The 16,463-nt window shown below is 43.7% G+C and overlaps 1 protein-coding gene across 4 annotated transcripts in view; it reads right to left on the bottom strand.

The window, feature by feature from the left end:
* LOC144679844 (copine-3-like) overlaps positions 1 to 16,463 on the bottom strand; it is a 750,377-nt gene that overhangs the window by 24,057 nt on the left and 709,857 nt on the right. For 3 of the 4 annotated variants that reach the window (XM_078540694.1, XM_078540693.1, XM_078540695.1), the window contains exons 3-6: positions 15,650 to 15,829; positions 13,216 to 13,290; positions 6,841 to 6,912; positions 6,482 to 6,565 (exon numbers count right to left, since the gene is read on the bottom strand). In XM_078540694.1, coding sequence (XP_078396820.1) covers positions 6,482 to 6,565; positions 6,841 to 6,912; positions 13,216 to 13,290; positions 15,650 to 15,829 — 411 coding nt within the window. Of the gene's footprint in view, positions 1 to 6,481; positions 6,566 to 6,840; positions 6,913 to 9,368; positions 11,529 to 13,215; positions 13,291 to 15,649; positions 15,830 to 16,463 lie in introns of those variants that run through there. The other variant, XM_078540696.1, reaches the window with a different exon arrangement.

The raw sequence follows: 16,463 nt of genomic DNA, 5'->3' as shown, positions 1-16,463 counted from the left end.
GCGCCCCCGATGAGGGGTGTGGCGCCATTTTATGTGGACGGGTCAATTAAGGCCCACCCAGCGCGATGTCCGCACGGAAGCGTTCCCTGTGTGGTGGTGGAATCCCAAAATCAGGAGTGCGCTCTTGCGCGCATGCGCACGAAAGAGCGCACTCATCTCCCTGAGGCTAAGTGCTGCCTCAGGGAGACTGGCTGTTCCGTAACAAATATTAAAAAGAGAGAAAAAAAAAATTCCTGACATGTCCCCTCATGTGACACTGTCATATGAGTTGGGACATGTCCATAATTTTTACAAAAACTTTAATAACATTTTTTAAAACCTACATGAAACTTCCCATCCCGCCCGTGGATGAGGTTTCATGCTTTTCCTAATTCCTGCTGGGGCTCCTGGCCTGCCCGCCAATCTTATGGTTGGACGAGCAGGTCCATCAATTAGTTTAATGACTCTGTCAATGGCCTCAATTGGACATTGACAGGTTGGCAGGCGCACAGCTGATTTTGCTGCGCCCCCGCCTACCGCAAAATTTAAAGGGAATGCGGTGACATCAGGAGTTCCGCCCGACATCACCGCGTGTCATTTTACGCATCGGCGAGCGGGCCCCACCCACCCCGCTCACCGACAGGAAAGTCCTGCCCATGATGCTTTACTTTATAACACTGTTGCAGTTACATTTAAAAAGATGAATGAATTTGTTAAAGGCATATTTTCAGGGCATAACCATGAACACCTTTTGCTTCAAACACAGGTTTGTAAGTAAATGCTTGGAATTTCATGAATTGGAAACCATAGAGATGAAAAATATAGTGAAATGACTGTGCTACAGATCAATTAATCCTCACCAATGTGTACATCCCGACCTTAACATGTCAGAATTCATCACATCTTCAATTATACATTATTTAGAAATAAACTGTCTAAAAATTAAGTCAGTTGTTTGGATCTAATGTTCATGGAAGTTTTGTTGTCTGGCAAGCGAAATACTCCGGAAGTATCATTAAGTAATAACAATACTCTGGTGATGTTTCTGGGTTGCACATTTTTATTTTGTCAAGGGCAGAATCGTACCAGATTTGCACAAAGCACGGTAGCAGGTGAGAAGAAAGGTATTTTACCCACCGGCCGCAATGACAGCTTCCTGCGCTGTATCGTCCCATTCCAGGTCTCATTAATTATGCATTCATGGGGAACATGCCAGATCACTGGCGGGCGAGCTCGAATTTGCCCGCCACGCCATGACCTCAGCCCTTCCTCACTCCAGGCGCCATAGTTAAAGTGCACCAGGGTGCATGCCTACCTCATGTCTCCAGGTCAGGACTGCTCCAGGTGACAGATGGCCCCAAAAGCAAAGAAGACGGCAGCCCCCAAATTTAGTGACGCCTTTCTAGGACACCTGCTGGACGCAGTGCAAGGCCGCCGCGATGTCCTCCACCCCCAGCTCTGGCCGCAGGAGGGCCACCAGAGTCACCTATCCGGCCTAGGGGGGCGGTGACAGTGGCGGCCAGCACCACCTGAGCACAGAGGAGGTCAGCCACCCAGTGCAGGAAGAGGATGGATGCTCTCATCTGTTCCGCCAGGGTAAGTCACTCTTCGCTCCACTCTCAATGCACACAATCACAAACCCATCACACATCCACATGGATCTCACATCTCAAGGGACAACACCACTAACTCTCACATACACCCTCACATCTCCATCAGGCTCATATCCTCTGGAACTCACGCCTTCATCCTGTCCATGGCTCCACTCACCACACAAACATTCCACACAGTGCTATGTGTCCTGCTCACACTCTCTCCATCTGTTTTTATGCAGGAGAAGCTGGCTCACATCAGCAGGGAGAGTCCCCAGACCAGGGGTGGCGAGGTCCCAGACTGGGGGTGGGGTGGAGTGGCCCACATTAGGCCCCTCACTCACTTTGAGGAGCATATCATCGCACTGACTGGTGAAGACATGGACCCTTCCTGCGGCCACAGTGAGGTCGGTGGTGAACACCCTCGTAAGGGTCCTGCACCACATCATCCCGCATCACATCATCCCTCTCTGAACGCAACTGTGAGTGCTCTCTCTCATGCTTTTGACTCTGCTGCCATGCACTAATCATCTCTACTTTGGTTCATAGGGAGCTCTGCCAAGCAACCGACACCCTCAGCCAGCCAGTCCCCCAGCTCCATCCATGCCCTCACCTCCAGCCAAGAGGACACCTCCTCCATTGAAGAGCTGGAAATAAGCAGCCTGGAAGATCCGTCACACACTCCACCAGCGCAGAGACACAAATCTCGGTGGGACCTAAATCTAGAGCATGCTCAGGTTCACAATCTGGTGGTCACCACAAGGACACGTGTCCGCAGCAGGAGGAGGCAGGTTCAGCCAAACTCCCCAGTACTCAGAAGAAGCATCTATGAGATTTGAGTCAGGTGACAATCCTCTGGATTCAGCCTTCCTGCTCATCGTGGGGAGTCGGCAGAGGGTGGGGAAACATCACGCAGAGCTGTTAGAAGCCCTTAAGAGAATGGCATGCGAGTCAGAAGAGCATGTCCACCTGCTCTCTGATGAAGTGGTGCCCACATGTGCACATAAGGAGAAGAATGGAGGAAGCCAAGGAGACCCTGGTCCAGCAGAACGTGGAGATGTGCGCAGACCTGCACTCCATCGTGGGTGAGTTCCTCCAGTGGCAATGCGAGAGGAAAATGTGGCACCTTGACATCCCTCTAGGTGCTCCTTCCTTTCAAGCAGTCAGGCTGGGGCCCTTGGGCACTCGATGGGAGGAGGAGTGGCAGTTGGATATCCCAGGGTCATCCTCTCAGAGGCTGTCTTCTCCCTCACATCCCCTTTGTCTGTGACCTCCTCAAACCCATCCTCTGTCACCACAGAGGGAGCAGCTGGCCCAAAGGAGGATAGCCAAAGCAAGCCGGGGTCATCAAAGCCTTGGCTCACCAGAGGACACACGCCAAAGTCATCAGAGGCACTATGGCCAACCATTGCACAGGCTGTCTCCACCCCTGCTGCAGATGTCAAGGCAGCACCTAGAAGAAGTGGTAAGCTTAGAAAAGTTAAAAATTTCTGATCACAAACGGTTATACGGGTGAACATATATTGTCACTTTACAATCTGAAAACATATTCACTGTCACTGAATAATGTGTAATGGTGTCTTTCAGCTTCATTTACAGGCTTCATGAGTCCTCCTCATGCACCACTCCCCACTAGCAGTTCAACTGCAAGCAGCCAAACCATGAGTGATTCTGGAAGGAGAAGTGTGTCTGTGGCAGGGCCTTTTGAAGCCTCATGCAAGCACTCTCTCATGCACGTGGAGTCTTCCTCCTTCACACTCATCTCAATGTCCTGAGCATTTTCAATGCTGCCTGCTGGGGTTCTCTTTCAGGTGTCCATTTGAGCTGGCCTGCATCTCCGCCCACCACTCACTGCACTCCCATGCAGCACCTGTGCCCGTCCAACACGAGACTCCGCTCACTTTCGATTTGAAAAACATGGTCATGGTCAAGATTCTCCCCCGTCCTTTCCCCTCCCTCAGTCATAGGACCATAAGACCCATGTCCTTCCCCCCACCCCATCACTTGCATCACCTCCCACTGCCACTTACCAATCCAAAACCTTTCCTTTCCAGGATGTCCAGGTGAACATGCACGTTTCCTACCTTCCTGAGAATCCCAACCTCATCCACATGGACCTTCCCGATCTCCTCTTCCCACTCCCAGGGTCCATGTCTGCCTCCAAGCCCCCACCAACCACACTTGCCACCCCTTCTACCGTCACACCCTCACCCACCCACCCTTTCAACTGATTCTGCCCCTCTCGCACTCACCACTCCCTCCTACCACACCCAACCTCAGTTTGCTCCCCAGGAGGCAGCCATTGACTCCACAGACTCCCTCTCTTGCATGTTTGCCCCTCCGCCCACCCCTCCCTCCTCCTCGCTGGACTCCCTTCCCCACCACCGGACTCCTTCCCTTACACCTCCTTCATTGAAGAGCTGGAAATAAGAAGCCTTGAAGATCCATCACAGCGCTTACCCACACCCTCCACCTGCGCAGAGACACAAATCTCGGTGGGACCTAAATCCCCATTTGCTGGATTCTCTCCCGTTACACCCTTTCTCCCCCTCAACCTCACCTCCCTTGACACCTTTGTCCTTTCCCCCCCACTCCAAACTCCAACCCCTGTCGCCCCCCCCATGCCCAGTACATCTTCCTCTCCCACTCTCAGCTGGACCTTTCTCTCCCCCACCCTCGCCGATCATCTGTAGCAGTCCATGGCCAAGACCTTGCGATGTTCTGAATCAGACCAGAGACATCAACAGAGACCTCCCACTTTCCATGAGCTGCTTCATGGTAGAGCCATGTCCATGAGAGCCCACCCAGCATGCGATTCACGTGTTCTACCAGGGTCCGATAGCTGTAGGGCGGCAGCATCTTCTGCTCCTCAGATGTCTGTGATCTGAGCCAGGCCCTTACGCTAAGTCCCAAATTCTGCACGTAACACTTGTGCAGACATGTTCTGGGCTGGCGTATTTTCCGCTGGTGTAACGGTAAACATGACGTGGGGGGCACAATTCTGGTTGGCCCTTAGTTTGTATCCCATTAGTGAGATGCAAAGAGGGTTCACGCAGGCCTCCAGTGGGATGGATGATCTCGCTGTGCTTCGATGCTAGCGTGAAACCAAATCTTGGCCTTCTTGCCATACTGCTCGCCTGCCCCATCCCGCCCACGATGACACCCAACACCAACGAGGCCTGAAAATTCTGGCCCAAGACATAGGGCTGGATTTTACCGTCAGCAAGCGGGAGCGGGGCCCACTCACCAACACGTAAAATGACACGCGGTGACATTGGGCAGAACTCCCGACGTCACCAGGCCCCATTTAAATTTTCAGGAAGGCAGGGGCGTAGCAAAATCAGCTGCACGCCCGCCAACCTGTCACTGGCCAACTGAGGCCATTGGCAGAGCAATTAAAGTAATTAGTGAACCTTAAGGTTGGAGGGCAAGCCAGGAGCCCCGGCGGGAATTAGAAAAAGCATGAAACCTCATCCATGGGCGGGATGAGGTTTCATGTAGGGTTTTAAAAATTTTAATAAAGTTTTTTTGGAAATTATGAACACGTCCCAACTCATGTGACATTGTCACGAGGGGACATGTTAGGGAAATTTTATTTTTCTATTTTGAGCTTTTTCACATTTAGAGCTGATCTCCCTGAGGCTGCATTTAGCCTCAGGGAGATGAGTGCGCTTTTTCATGCACATGTGCGAAAGAGCGCACTCTCGATTTTAGGCATCCCCCCCCACACATAGAGCACCTAGCGCTTCCCTGCGGACGTCACGCTAGGAGGGCCTTAATTGGCCCGCCCACGTGAAATGGCGCCGCACCTCCGATCGGAGGCGGCGGTCGGAAGCGCGCCTGTACGCGTCCACCCAACAACTTCCCCCCTGACAGGGGGAAAATTCAGCCCATAGAGTTGGGATTTTTATTAAAATCATATACCCGCTCCTTATAAAAGGATTCATGAATAGTTCATGGTCTTAAAGGGGGGGCGGAGGGCACCAGAGGTAGAGATTCTCGTTAAACATTTATCTGTCCATAGCAGATATTTTACCCCATAATATCCACCACTATCCCTTTAATCATCAGATTTTTCCAAAAATTGTATCAAATTAGTCGAAGCAATAACACACTATGGGGATCAATTCGGAGGTGCCCACCTCACTCGCAGTGTTAACTCAAATGGCAAGTTCCGAGGACACCCAGATTTTGGGTCTCAGGCCTCACTGGAATGTAAGTGGAATTATGCTGTTAGTTTTCCAACTTCCAGGTAAAGTGATCGAGTTGAATTGTGGGAGACTGCAATCAGGGTTCAGGTATAAAGATCACAAACCTCAGGAGCACTGCTGGGATATTAGCAGTGCTGTTGTGGATTAGGTAGTAAGATCACAGGCCTTGGGAATGCTATTAAGGATGGTGAGAGTAGCAGGGGTGGGGGAACGAGGAAGCTGTCATGCTTGCTAACTCAGGACCAGATATGGTAACATTATGGCAAGTATGTAACATTTTCTGTAAAACTTCCATGGTACTTAGAATTGATTTCCCCAGAGACAATTGGCACAGGTGTTGGCTACCTCAGGGCAAACCAAAATTACAGCAGGGGCGAGAAGCAAGTATTGTTATTTGCATATGCAATTAAGCGGCTTAATGTTTATTTCAAGCAGGGGCAATAAATAGATGCCTCTCCAGGTAGAAGTCTGTTCAAGCATCTTAGGCCTCATTTTTGATCCTTATTGTGGTCACATGATCAAGCACTAGGCTATCCAATTTAGACCTCTACACGTACGGTATCACTTGACCAGCATAAAATCACAACATCCTACTTCCTATACATTTAAAAGGATTGAAGTGATAGATAGCTAGGTTGCATAAGGGAAAAAAAGACAATAGTGATAAAGGCATGGTAACAACAGCATTGTAACTCTTACCTCTGTTCTATGCACCATTTGCCATCTTCCATCCTCAGACTGTTTGTAGAATTCTAAATAAGGATCGGACTTCCCGAAGAAATCCTGGTCACCACCAGTACAAGACGATAGAACAACAAATATTATTACCAGACAGAAAATGTGAACCAACAATCATTGTACAAATAATACCCTTAGGTGAGGTATAAAACCCAGTGATAAAAGACAAAACTGATAATGCTGTTAATCTGAAAGAGAAAATGATGGAAATAAAACAGCCAGTGTTGACGAAGGGTTTCTATCCAAATCATGTTTCAATCTTCCCTCTTTTCAGCTAAAGGACTTGCTGTGTATTTTCAGTTTTTACATAGAAAACCCACCTTATTATCCAGATTCCGTGCTTGAGCTTCAAAATTTACCACCCGGTTATCTTTCACCTCCTCTGCAAAAATCTTGAGCATGAAGATAAAGAACAGAATGGAAACCAGTTAATAACAAAATGACCAAATAACTTGCACTTCAAGTATCTGAACTAAGGGACTGGTCCAAAAATCATAGAAAAATTCAGGATCAACCATTTTTATGCTCACAGAGGGCCCAGGGCATATAGAATGCAGAATGATGAGATCCAAGATATCCTTGATATTGAGCACTGGACCACATTGTAATCGAGCCAGCAGAGCATAACAATCAGCCGATGGAGAATGGAACATACAGGTAAGAAATGGGCTACTCTTAGTGCGATAGAGACCTTCAGATAAGTGGGTCCATGGGACTGGTTGGGAATAGAGCAATATATTGTGGGCCAGGGGAGGCTTGGAGTAGCATAAGTTTGGGATCTCTGGGTCTGGGCATACAAGTAAAGCAGTTACCATCATGGGGGTCCTTTAATGTGAATTTGGAAAGAGCAATACTGCTTCTGTCAGTTCCATATTCAGTTAAGTTATTAATCATCTTTGTTGTTGGGTTTATAGCGCTTATTTTACTCAGTGCATCAGGGCAAACCAATGTTACAGTTGGAACCTCAAGCAGGTATTACCTCTTCATTTGTTTATGCAAAGGGCTTAACACCTACTTCAGGCATGGGTAAAGCATACCTCATTAGTCCTTTTCCAATATGGTGGGAAGTGCAGTTTTGACCATAAGTGCTTGCATGCTTCCTGCCCACTATTTTAAGCTCTTGGGTGTCTGCACTGCATCTGCAAAAAGGTGCTACACGGCTGAGTTTCTAGGCCACAATACCCTTTTCTTATTCTTCATCTTTGAGATCTTTTTCCTAGTTGCTAGGATCAATATCACTCAATTTAAAGTTGCAGCTAATAGTTATCAATGATTAAAGATTTGAATTTTATGAGTTATTCTAGTATTTATAAATATTTAACAGGTTATTCAAATTATCCCTGAAGGCAAGATATTCATCAATCTTTAATTTCAAAAGCAACCAAGTTTTTTTGTGCTTGAAGAAACCAATGTTCTCAACACCTCCCTGTTAAGACCGATGCAGTTGGTAAAGCTGAGTTATTTAAAAATCTCAGAGGGAAACTTTAAACAACTGTCCTAACCTATAATTTTAAATGTTATGTTTGAGATGCGACTCTAAATTCAGAATCAGACCATCAGTTCTCAAGGTTTTACATTAAACTAAATGAAACATTTTATTAATTTACACAGGTTAAAATATATATACACATGGCTACAAATTACTACTATCATAACTTTTAACAAATTCCCAAACTAATCTCCATTAAGGCAACAACAACCCATATATTTAACCAAACACCAGGCAAAGCATTTTCACCTTACAAATTCAAAACAAGATTCCTTTCACGTTGGTTCCTATGGAGAGAGTTGGAGGCTTGCAGCTGCCTTTTAACCTCACATTGCCTCTACTCTGCATACCCGAAACGGTTGTCTTGTTATGCCTACCACTGCCCATTGAATGTTAATTCTCATTGTATTGACAACCTCTGAACTAAACCTCTCTAACAATAAAACCCCTTTCATAATACCAATGTTATTAGTAATATAAGCATATGGCTTGGTATCTGCTAGATAGGTATTATTTTTCGCCCCACTTCTTGAATACTCTATTCAAAAAATGCAAATGCATGCTATCTCTCTTACTAATCAAAACTAGTACACATCAAAGTACCCAGACTGGCTGGCTTTAATTCATTTAAGACACACCCACAGCCTAAACATTTATTTTAAAAGAAAAATATTATCCAATATTATACACATTAACAGCTTCAGGACACTCCCCTACAAATACAAGTTGGAGATGATGTCACTGGCGAAGAAACATTTCCTTACCACTGGCTTCATTCCCTTCCCTAGTCACCAATTTAGGCTGAACAAGACTGTGCAAAACCATAATTGTCTTGTTGAATTGAGTTGAGCTTAAAAACCACACCTTCTCCATTACCCTTCTTAATCATCCAACCTCCCTAGCTGGCAACTAGTCATCCAACATACCTTGGGGCATTTATACATTACAAGGGCTATATAAATCAGAATGCTATCTCCATTACATTAGTTTCTCTTACAACACAGTAGATTTGTTCACATGTGGCTGTGGGAATTTGCATTCAAGTTAATTAACTCTTTTTGTTAGCATATAAAATTTCTTCCAACTCCCTAGAAGATTCAGGACATAAATGCAGCATGTTTTTTAAAAAAAACATATTTCCCAATATATGGGCATTACTAGATGGCCAACATTTATTACCCACCCCTAGTTTTCCTGAGAAGCTAAAGGCGGTTTAGGTACTGCCACAGTGCTGTTAGGTAGATAGCTGGGAATTTGACCCAGCGACAATGAAGGAACAGCAATATAAGTTCAAACCAGGATGCTGTGTCACTTGGAAGGGAACTTGGGAGGTTATGGCATTCCCATGCACCTGCTGACCTTGTACTTCTGAGTGATGGAGGTCGCAGGTTTGAGGGGTGCTGTCAATGAAGCCTCGGCAACTTGCTGCAGTGCATCTTGTAGATAGTGCATACTGCAGTCACGGTGCGCTGGCTCACCTGGCAATACTTCATAACTTTAGTACAACAAAAATTTCATACATTTTAAGTAAAATAGTGGATTTCACTATGACAATAGCCTTGTTTCCTAGTTATAATGAGAAGAAATAACAAAAATATGAAGTAAAGAATGGAAGCTTGGTGAGGGAGGTATCATGAAAGATGTCACCATATGACTCATATCCACCCAGTCCAGAAGGTACTCTAAACTTGGAGGTCATAAGTCGACTTTTCAGAGGAAATATTAGAATGTCGATTCGCCTAAAGGCAACCAACTGGTAATGCCAGTTGCTGTACAGACTTGCAGCCCAAATGAATATGTGGCACAGCATTGTTAGTGACTGGTATGTGAACACAGCATTGCCTTTAGTGACCAGGTCCTTCCAGGCAGCTTTGGATGACCTGAGTCACATTTGTCTATCTACTGTACATTAGTGTTTAGGGTGGCTACAAGATGTTGTATCAGGCAGGCTCCTTAAATAGATCCTTTCAAGCAAAGAACATAAGCAGTTAAATTTTACAGAATAGCAATAGTCTCCCATGTACATGGTGCTACTGATAACTTCATGAAAACCTATACAAGAGGCACATCAACTTTATCAACAGGGACTTTTATGTGCTACAAATCACATCATTTTGCACATGAAAGTGTGGTATCTTAGAAATTGCCATCATTCATTTGTACTTTGGAAAATCAATGAGATCTGCATAACTGAGTCAGGTCACGCTTTGGGTTGGTTGTTTGGAAAGAAGGGGTATTCCGAGCATTCAACCCAGCGGTGGGGACCAAGGCTTGAATTTTTCAGGTGGCGGGCAGGCTCAGCAGGAGCGGGCAGTTGTGGCATCGATCGCCGTCTGCAATCGGCTTCACGCCACTATTTTACGCAGGCAAGCCAATTAAGGTCCGCCCAGTGTAAGACGCGAGCCGTAGCGCTACATATGCAGGCAGGGGGAGGAGAGAGAGTCGGGGCCAGCGCTCTTTCCTGCGTATGCGTGCGAAAGAGCACTTCAATCTCCCTGAGGCACGGAGCTGCCTTTGGGAAATTGAATCGCTATTGTAATTAATGAATAAATGGATTAAAAATGTATTTAAACATGTCCTCTCATGTGACTGTGTCATGTGAGATGGTACACGTTTTTATATGTAGGAAAAATTTATTATTTAATTAATAAAAGCTTTAGGAAACCTCATGCCGCTTGTGGATGAGGCTTCCTAAAAAACATGAAGGCCGCTTGGCCTTTTCACCTGCCAGCCAATCTTAAGGTTGGACGGACACCGTTAACAATTAAAATAATTACTTCCTTAATGGCCTTAATAGGCCGTTTACATATCGGCGGGGCGCAGCCGACTCACAAAACATCACAAGACAGCATGCCCAACGTCATCACGCATCATTTTACGCGTCAGCGTGTTGGGCCCTCCCCCACATGCTGACTGAAAAATCCTGCCCCAAGTGTAGTGAGGTCCTTGCAACCAGTCCAATTACAACATAGAGCATTAGCATAAGTCCTCACAGGTACCTGGACAGGTTCATACAGCCTGGTGAGGTTCTCAGTGACTAAATGAATGTTGCACATCTATGCCACTCATAAAAGGTTAGTGGTTCCAGTTGAGGGACAGTGAGGCAAAGAAAGAATAAGCCCTCCATCACCTGATGATGCAATGTCAGGGAAAAACAATTGCCTTTTTTTGATTATGCCTCTGTGAATGTCTTCACTGTTTATTCTTCAATTGTTTACAATAATTATCATTCTTAGCATACATCTAAGACCATAGATAAGACACAACTGGGGCTGTAAGACAGGATTCGCTGATTTAATATCCTGAGAGACAGTGGCATCTTCAGATGGCAAATATAACCATTTACTGGGTGTAGCCAATAGTTAGTGTGAGCTCAATATCATTTAAATAGATCCCAATTAAATCTTGAATTCTTTGTGCTATGATATTGTAAAAGGTATTTCACAAGAAATCAATGGAAGTGGTCATCGCTTCCATCTTGGCAGCAATAGCTGAGTTTCAGTCCTCCTCCTCTATCTGTGCTGCAGCAACAGATCTCTTCTGAATTGCATTACATTCCATGACCTCACAAACTTCTTTTACTGTGTTACAAATGCAAATAGTGGGTTGTGGACTCCTCCAGGTTAACCACTATCTGTAGCTTATTCTAGGTAACAGTCCACTTCCTGCACAAGTTCTATGCTCCTGGTTCATCTTCCTTTTGAAGAGCGAGCCCCTAAAATCTAGGCTCATCTCATCAGTCACACAGTGATGCCTCCTCGTCTTCCACTCCCAGTCATCTAGCTCATTGATGCTATATGGATTACTGGGATATTCCCTCTGATCGTTATGAACATTCTCCCCACTGGGTGTATCTGAGCTGGTGCTTGAGTACATAAAGTGCCATGACAGTGAAGGTGAGACTGAGAGGTGAGAAAGAGTCCCTTTAGAAGGGCTGGCAGTGCAAGGCTGCTCTCCCAACCATGGTTCACAGATTTGGTGAGAATGATCTGAAAGATATTAATGGAAATAGATTTGAGGATTTGAGGTTAATGCTCATCATGAAACAAAGTGGTTACATGCATTGAATGGAGATCCTACATTTGAAATGGCTTACCTGGAAAGCAGAACACTGCAACTACTCACTGAACTGAAAATCACTCTCTTTACCAGCCTGTGTGTGGCAGTTTGCCTCACTTCCTATTGTCTTCTCCAGTGTGTTGCCAAGTAATTGCAACATGATTTGTCCTCATGATTAGTCAGTGTTCTTGGGGTTCTTTCCCCTTGGCTACTTGTTAACTCTGACCATGAGCCACTTTTTCCTTTGCAAAGAGAGGAGAGAGTAATAAAGGTGTCTCCCTGTCACTACATTTAATTTCACCGAATAGTGTCACCATCCATATCTTGATGATAATCTTGCCAAGTGTAGGATAGAAAAACACTCATCTTTCATTTGGGCATTACAGTGACGGTGAAAATGGCAGTGATTCATGCTCCTAATTCTGTTTCAAGTTGATTTTAAGACCTTCACTTACCTTGGCTAACATCATGGAGGTCATTAAATATTTTTTTCTGCAATGCATGGCACTGGATAGGGTGGTGAAGGTTGCATTGAGCCATCTCCCTCTATAATGACCCTTTTGTGTGACTCTGCTTGAATATTGAGCAATTGGTCTTCCCTTGCCTTATCTCAGCCAAAAGTACATCAATAGAAGTATTCTATTCCAACCACAATAGAAGTATCTACTATTGCTTCCCTTGCTATCTCAGCTTGTGTCCCCCAAAATCTAATATTTCTGGCCCTTTAAAAACCTGCAGCCATTTAATTGCATTGCAATGCCCTCTCTCCCAACCAGCCAGGAGCAGGAAAATTGTTAAAAACCCACCCTGCGTATAAAATTAGCTCCCCACAACCCACTGCTTTGGAACATGAAGAGCCCTGCAGCAATGTCATGTGGACACACTGAAGTCTAAAGTCAGGCATGGTACGATTTTTTGGGCAAGGTGTCAAGAGGGCTCTAGCACAAATCACTTCCTTTCGGCAGACAGATATAAGAAAAATAAAGACAATAAAAATAAATAACAATGAAAATAAGGCAAATATGTTTGTATGGTTCACCACTTTGTTTTCCCAATATTGTTGGCATAATATTAAAACCACTTTCTAGCTGCATTAACCAAAGCCCACACCTAACATCTAAATAAAAAATTGATTTCAAGTTTGTACCGTGATAGTTCCTTTTCCTGCTGGTCTTCTATTTCGCAGAACAAGAGGTCGAGTCAGTTTTTTGCTGGAGACAATCTGTCAAAACAATTCAATTATCGGCGCTCAGTTTCCAAAAGAAGCAACAACGACAGACAAAAGTACACAAATCAGTGAGTAGAAATGCTAATTTTTCCTCACACTTAAACCTGAACATATAGACAAGTTACTATGCATTATTCAATGGTATAGTCTAAAGAGCAGAATGCTACCCTCTAATCTGATGCCATTTATTCATGTATGGCATTGCTGGGACCAAGGCAGAACATACAACAATAAAGGGCATCAAACAAACAAGCAACAAGAAAAAAGCATATTTGAGAAGAGACTGAGATTGTTTGTTTTTTAATTTCAAAATCCATTGTAAAGTAGGAGATCAGACTAGCAATTTAGAAATTGTTAGCTGGCTTTAGATATTAGACTGCTACTACAGAAGGCATTATTCATCAAAAGTTCTGCATGCAAATTCAGTGAAATACTAGAACATACTTTTCGTATCGATATCAAAAATCTTACTTCTATATGCATCAAGCAATTTTTTTCAATATAGATCCCCATGTCCATATTTACAGTGAAAATTGCCTATATAAACTTCTTATGCTGTAACTTTATTATCGCCCCACTGGAAGCACTGCAGTGCCATTACAAATAGGAAGTGGTAGTTCCAGTTTGACAAGTTTACATAGGCAGTTTCCATTATAAATGTAGATGTAGGAATTTATAAGGAACATATTTGAAGTTAAAATTTTATAACATTGCCTGAAGTGCATCTAAGCATCTTGAACCAGTATCCCAATGCTCTAACTCCACTTCATTTGAATATACACTTGGTTTTCACTCCAGTGTGTAATGCAACAGGAAATCAATTAGCCAATAAATTATTGACAGATGTAAAAGACTGACAGCGACAAAACACATCATTCAAAATAATTTCATGTCAACGCTTGAAATTGTAAGGGTCAGATTTTGAGGTAGTAATGCCAGCGAAACCGTCAGCATTCGTTATCATTACCCCCAGAACTGAAAGCAACCTTGGAATTCTATACACAGGAGAATAAAATGGAAATTCAAAAGTTGCTGTCAGTGATTCTACTCTTCTTCAGATGGTGCACTGTTGACCTTGTTGACAAAATGTTGCATCTTGATGAATGAGATGTAGCTACGTTTGTAACGGTGTATTAGCTTCACAATTATTCCTAAACACCCTCAGTGGCCCCGAAATACTATGTTTATATTTGAGTATTGCTGAAAAAAGATACATGCAATCTAAGCTTTTCATCTTGCACTCATCAGCTACACAAGATAAACCAATAGTAAAGGGAACAACAATTTATACTGCATGAGAAGAGTGCTAATTGCTAGCAAATGGACTCATTTGTTGTTGACAGATATTGTCATGGAGAATGTAGCAAAGAACAGTTAACTACCAAGATTTTGTTTCAAATTCAAACCAGGCAGGTTGACTCCGATTGATCAAGGCATTACAAGGCAAGCTTGAGGGACAGCCATTCCCTGGTTCAACCCCCATGGCAATACCTTGACCAGAGTATCCTACCTGGTTTGAATTTGAAACAACAGCTTGGCAGTTAACAGGAAACTGTTCTCTGCTGCATTCTCCATGGCATGCCTCTACCAGAGTCCACTTGCCAACTAATCTGCATTCGCTCCTCATGCAGTATAAAGTGTTGTTCCCTTTACTGTTTGTTTACCTTGCGTAGCTGTCCTATGGCTGCAAGATAAAAAGCTTTGATAGTACATTTCTTTTCTCAGCAATATTTAACTTCTGTACTACCAAACGACTGAGTTCATATTTGTGGAATGTCAAATTTCTTCATTGCGAAAATAAATTCCATATACGTTTTATATTTTTTAAAAGTTTGTTTGTAATATTTAGCTTTTAACTTAATCCGTAATCATTTATTTAATTTATGTTTTAAGACATTGAAAAGCGAAGACATTCAGTGCATTTAACTCCCTTGTTGACATCACTGCTGCTGTATAGCTGGAAGTCCCCTTAACTTGGAGCCAGGTTGAAATTGCTGTCAAGAAAGGGGAAATCCGCAGCACACAGATAACCAAATCTTTGTGTGCAGCAGTGAGCACTCGCCAACAAAAGAGAAGTATTCTTTCCCTATTCTTCATCTCAAAATCCTTCATAATTTAAAAGCATCCACTGAATCTTCTCTCAAAATGTAGGCCAAATTGTGCTTCTTTTCATTTGAAAATGTTAGTTCTCTACAAGCCTTCTTTCTTCACATGAAACAAATTTATTTCTGATCGTAGCAGAGGGGTAACCTAAGGTGTGTAAATTGTTTACCTAATGCAACATTGTTTAAAAAAATCCCCTAAGTATTATTCAGTGGCAACAAATATAATAAAAACTTTTATTTGTAATTACCTGTCCCAGAGTACATTCAAGTTCTCCCAGGAAGTCATCGTCACTCAAATCAATGGTTTTATTGTCAATATCATAAATTCCAAACTTCAGTTTCTGGACCTGTTCAAAGCAGTAATCTATCAGGAACTTCTTCGCAAACTTTGGAGAGAGACAGTTATTAACTCTCTCTGTGCGATCAATCTACAAAAAATAAATTCCCACAATTAAAACAATTGGTGTGAAAGAATCAACAAATACAGATCATGCCAATAGTGTTCTGAACCCAAAGTGCATTTTTAATGAGCTACAAAGCAGAAAACACCTAGCTCTATTTACATTACCTGGGAATTTTTGGGGGAGTGTTCCCCAGCACATCTTTGGGGTACCCCCAGTTACATACAAACATATGAATTAGGCCATTCGAGCCTGCTCCGACTACACTATACTGCAGCTCAGAAGTTATGGCCCATTGTTTCGTAGTCACCATTTCAAATTTCTTCAAGCACCAACTAGAGATTTGAAGCTGGCCTATTTATATAAAGTATCTGATTAGGCTACAGAAAAGTAAACAACAATGACATTATACCTATACAGAGCTAAGGCCTGATGGGGCACTTATTCTGGACTAAAGTCCCTTGAAGTATCAAGGAACTGAGTAAGACAAGATTGCTTAATGCTGACACAGCATGTCTAAGATGGAAAATGTTCACAGGACCATACATGTTTACAGCACAAAAGAATGCGATTTGGCCCATCACATCTGTGTCAGCCTTTTGCTGGAGAATTCCAAAATTAATCCCACTGCCTTGTATATTGTTTTAAATATTTTCCCAAT

The sequence above is a fragment of the Cetorhinus maximus genome, chromosome 4, assembly GCF_964194155.1.
Source record: "Cetorhinus maximus chromosome 4, sCetMax3.hap1.1, whole genome shotgun sequence".
NCBI classification, from domain to species: Eukaryota; Metazoa; Chordata; class Chondrichthyes; order Lamniformes; family Cetorhinidae; genus Cetorhinus; species Cetorhinus maximus.
Note: the sequence above shows the minus strand (reverse complement) of the source record. Positions and strands in the feature narration are given on the sequence as shown.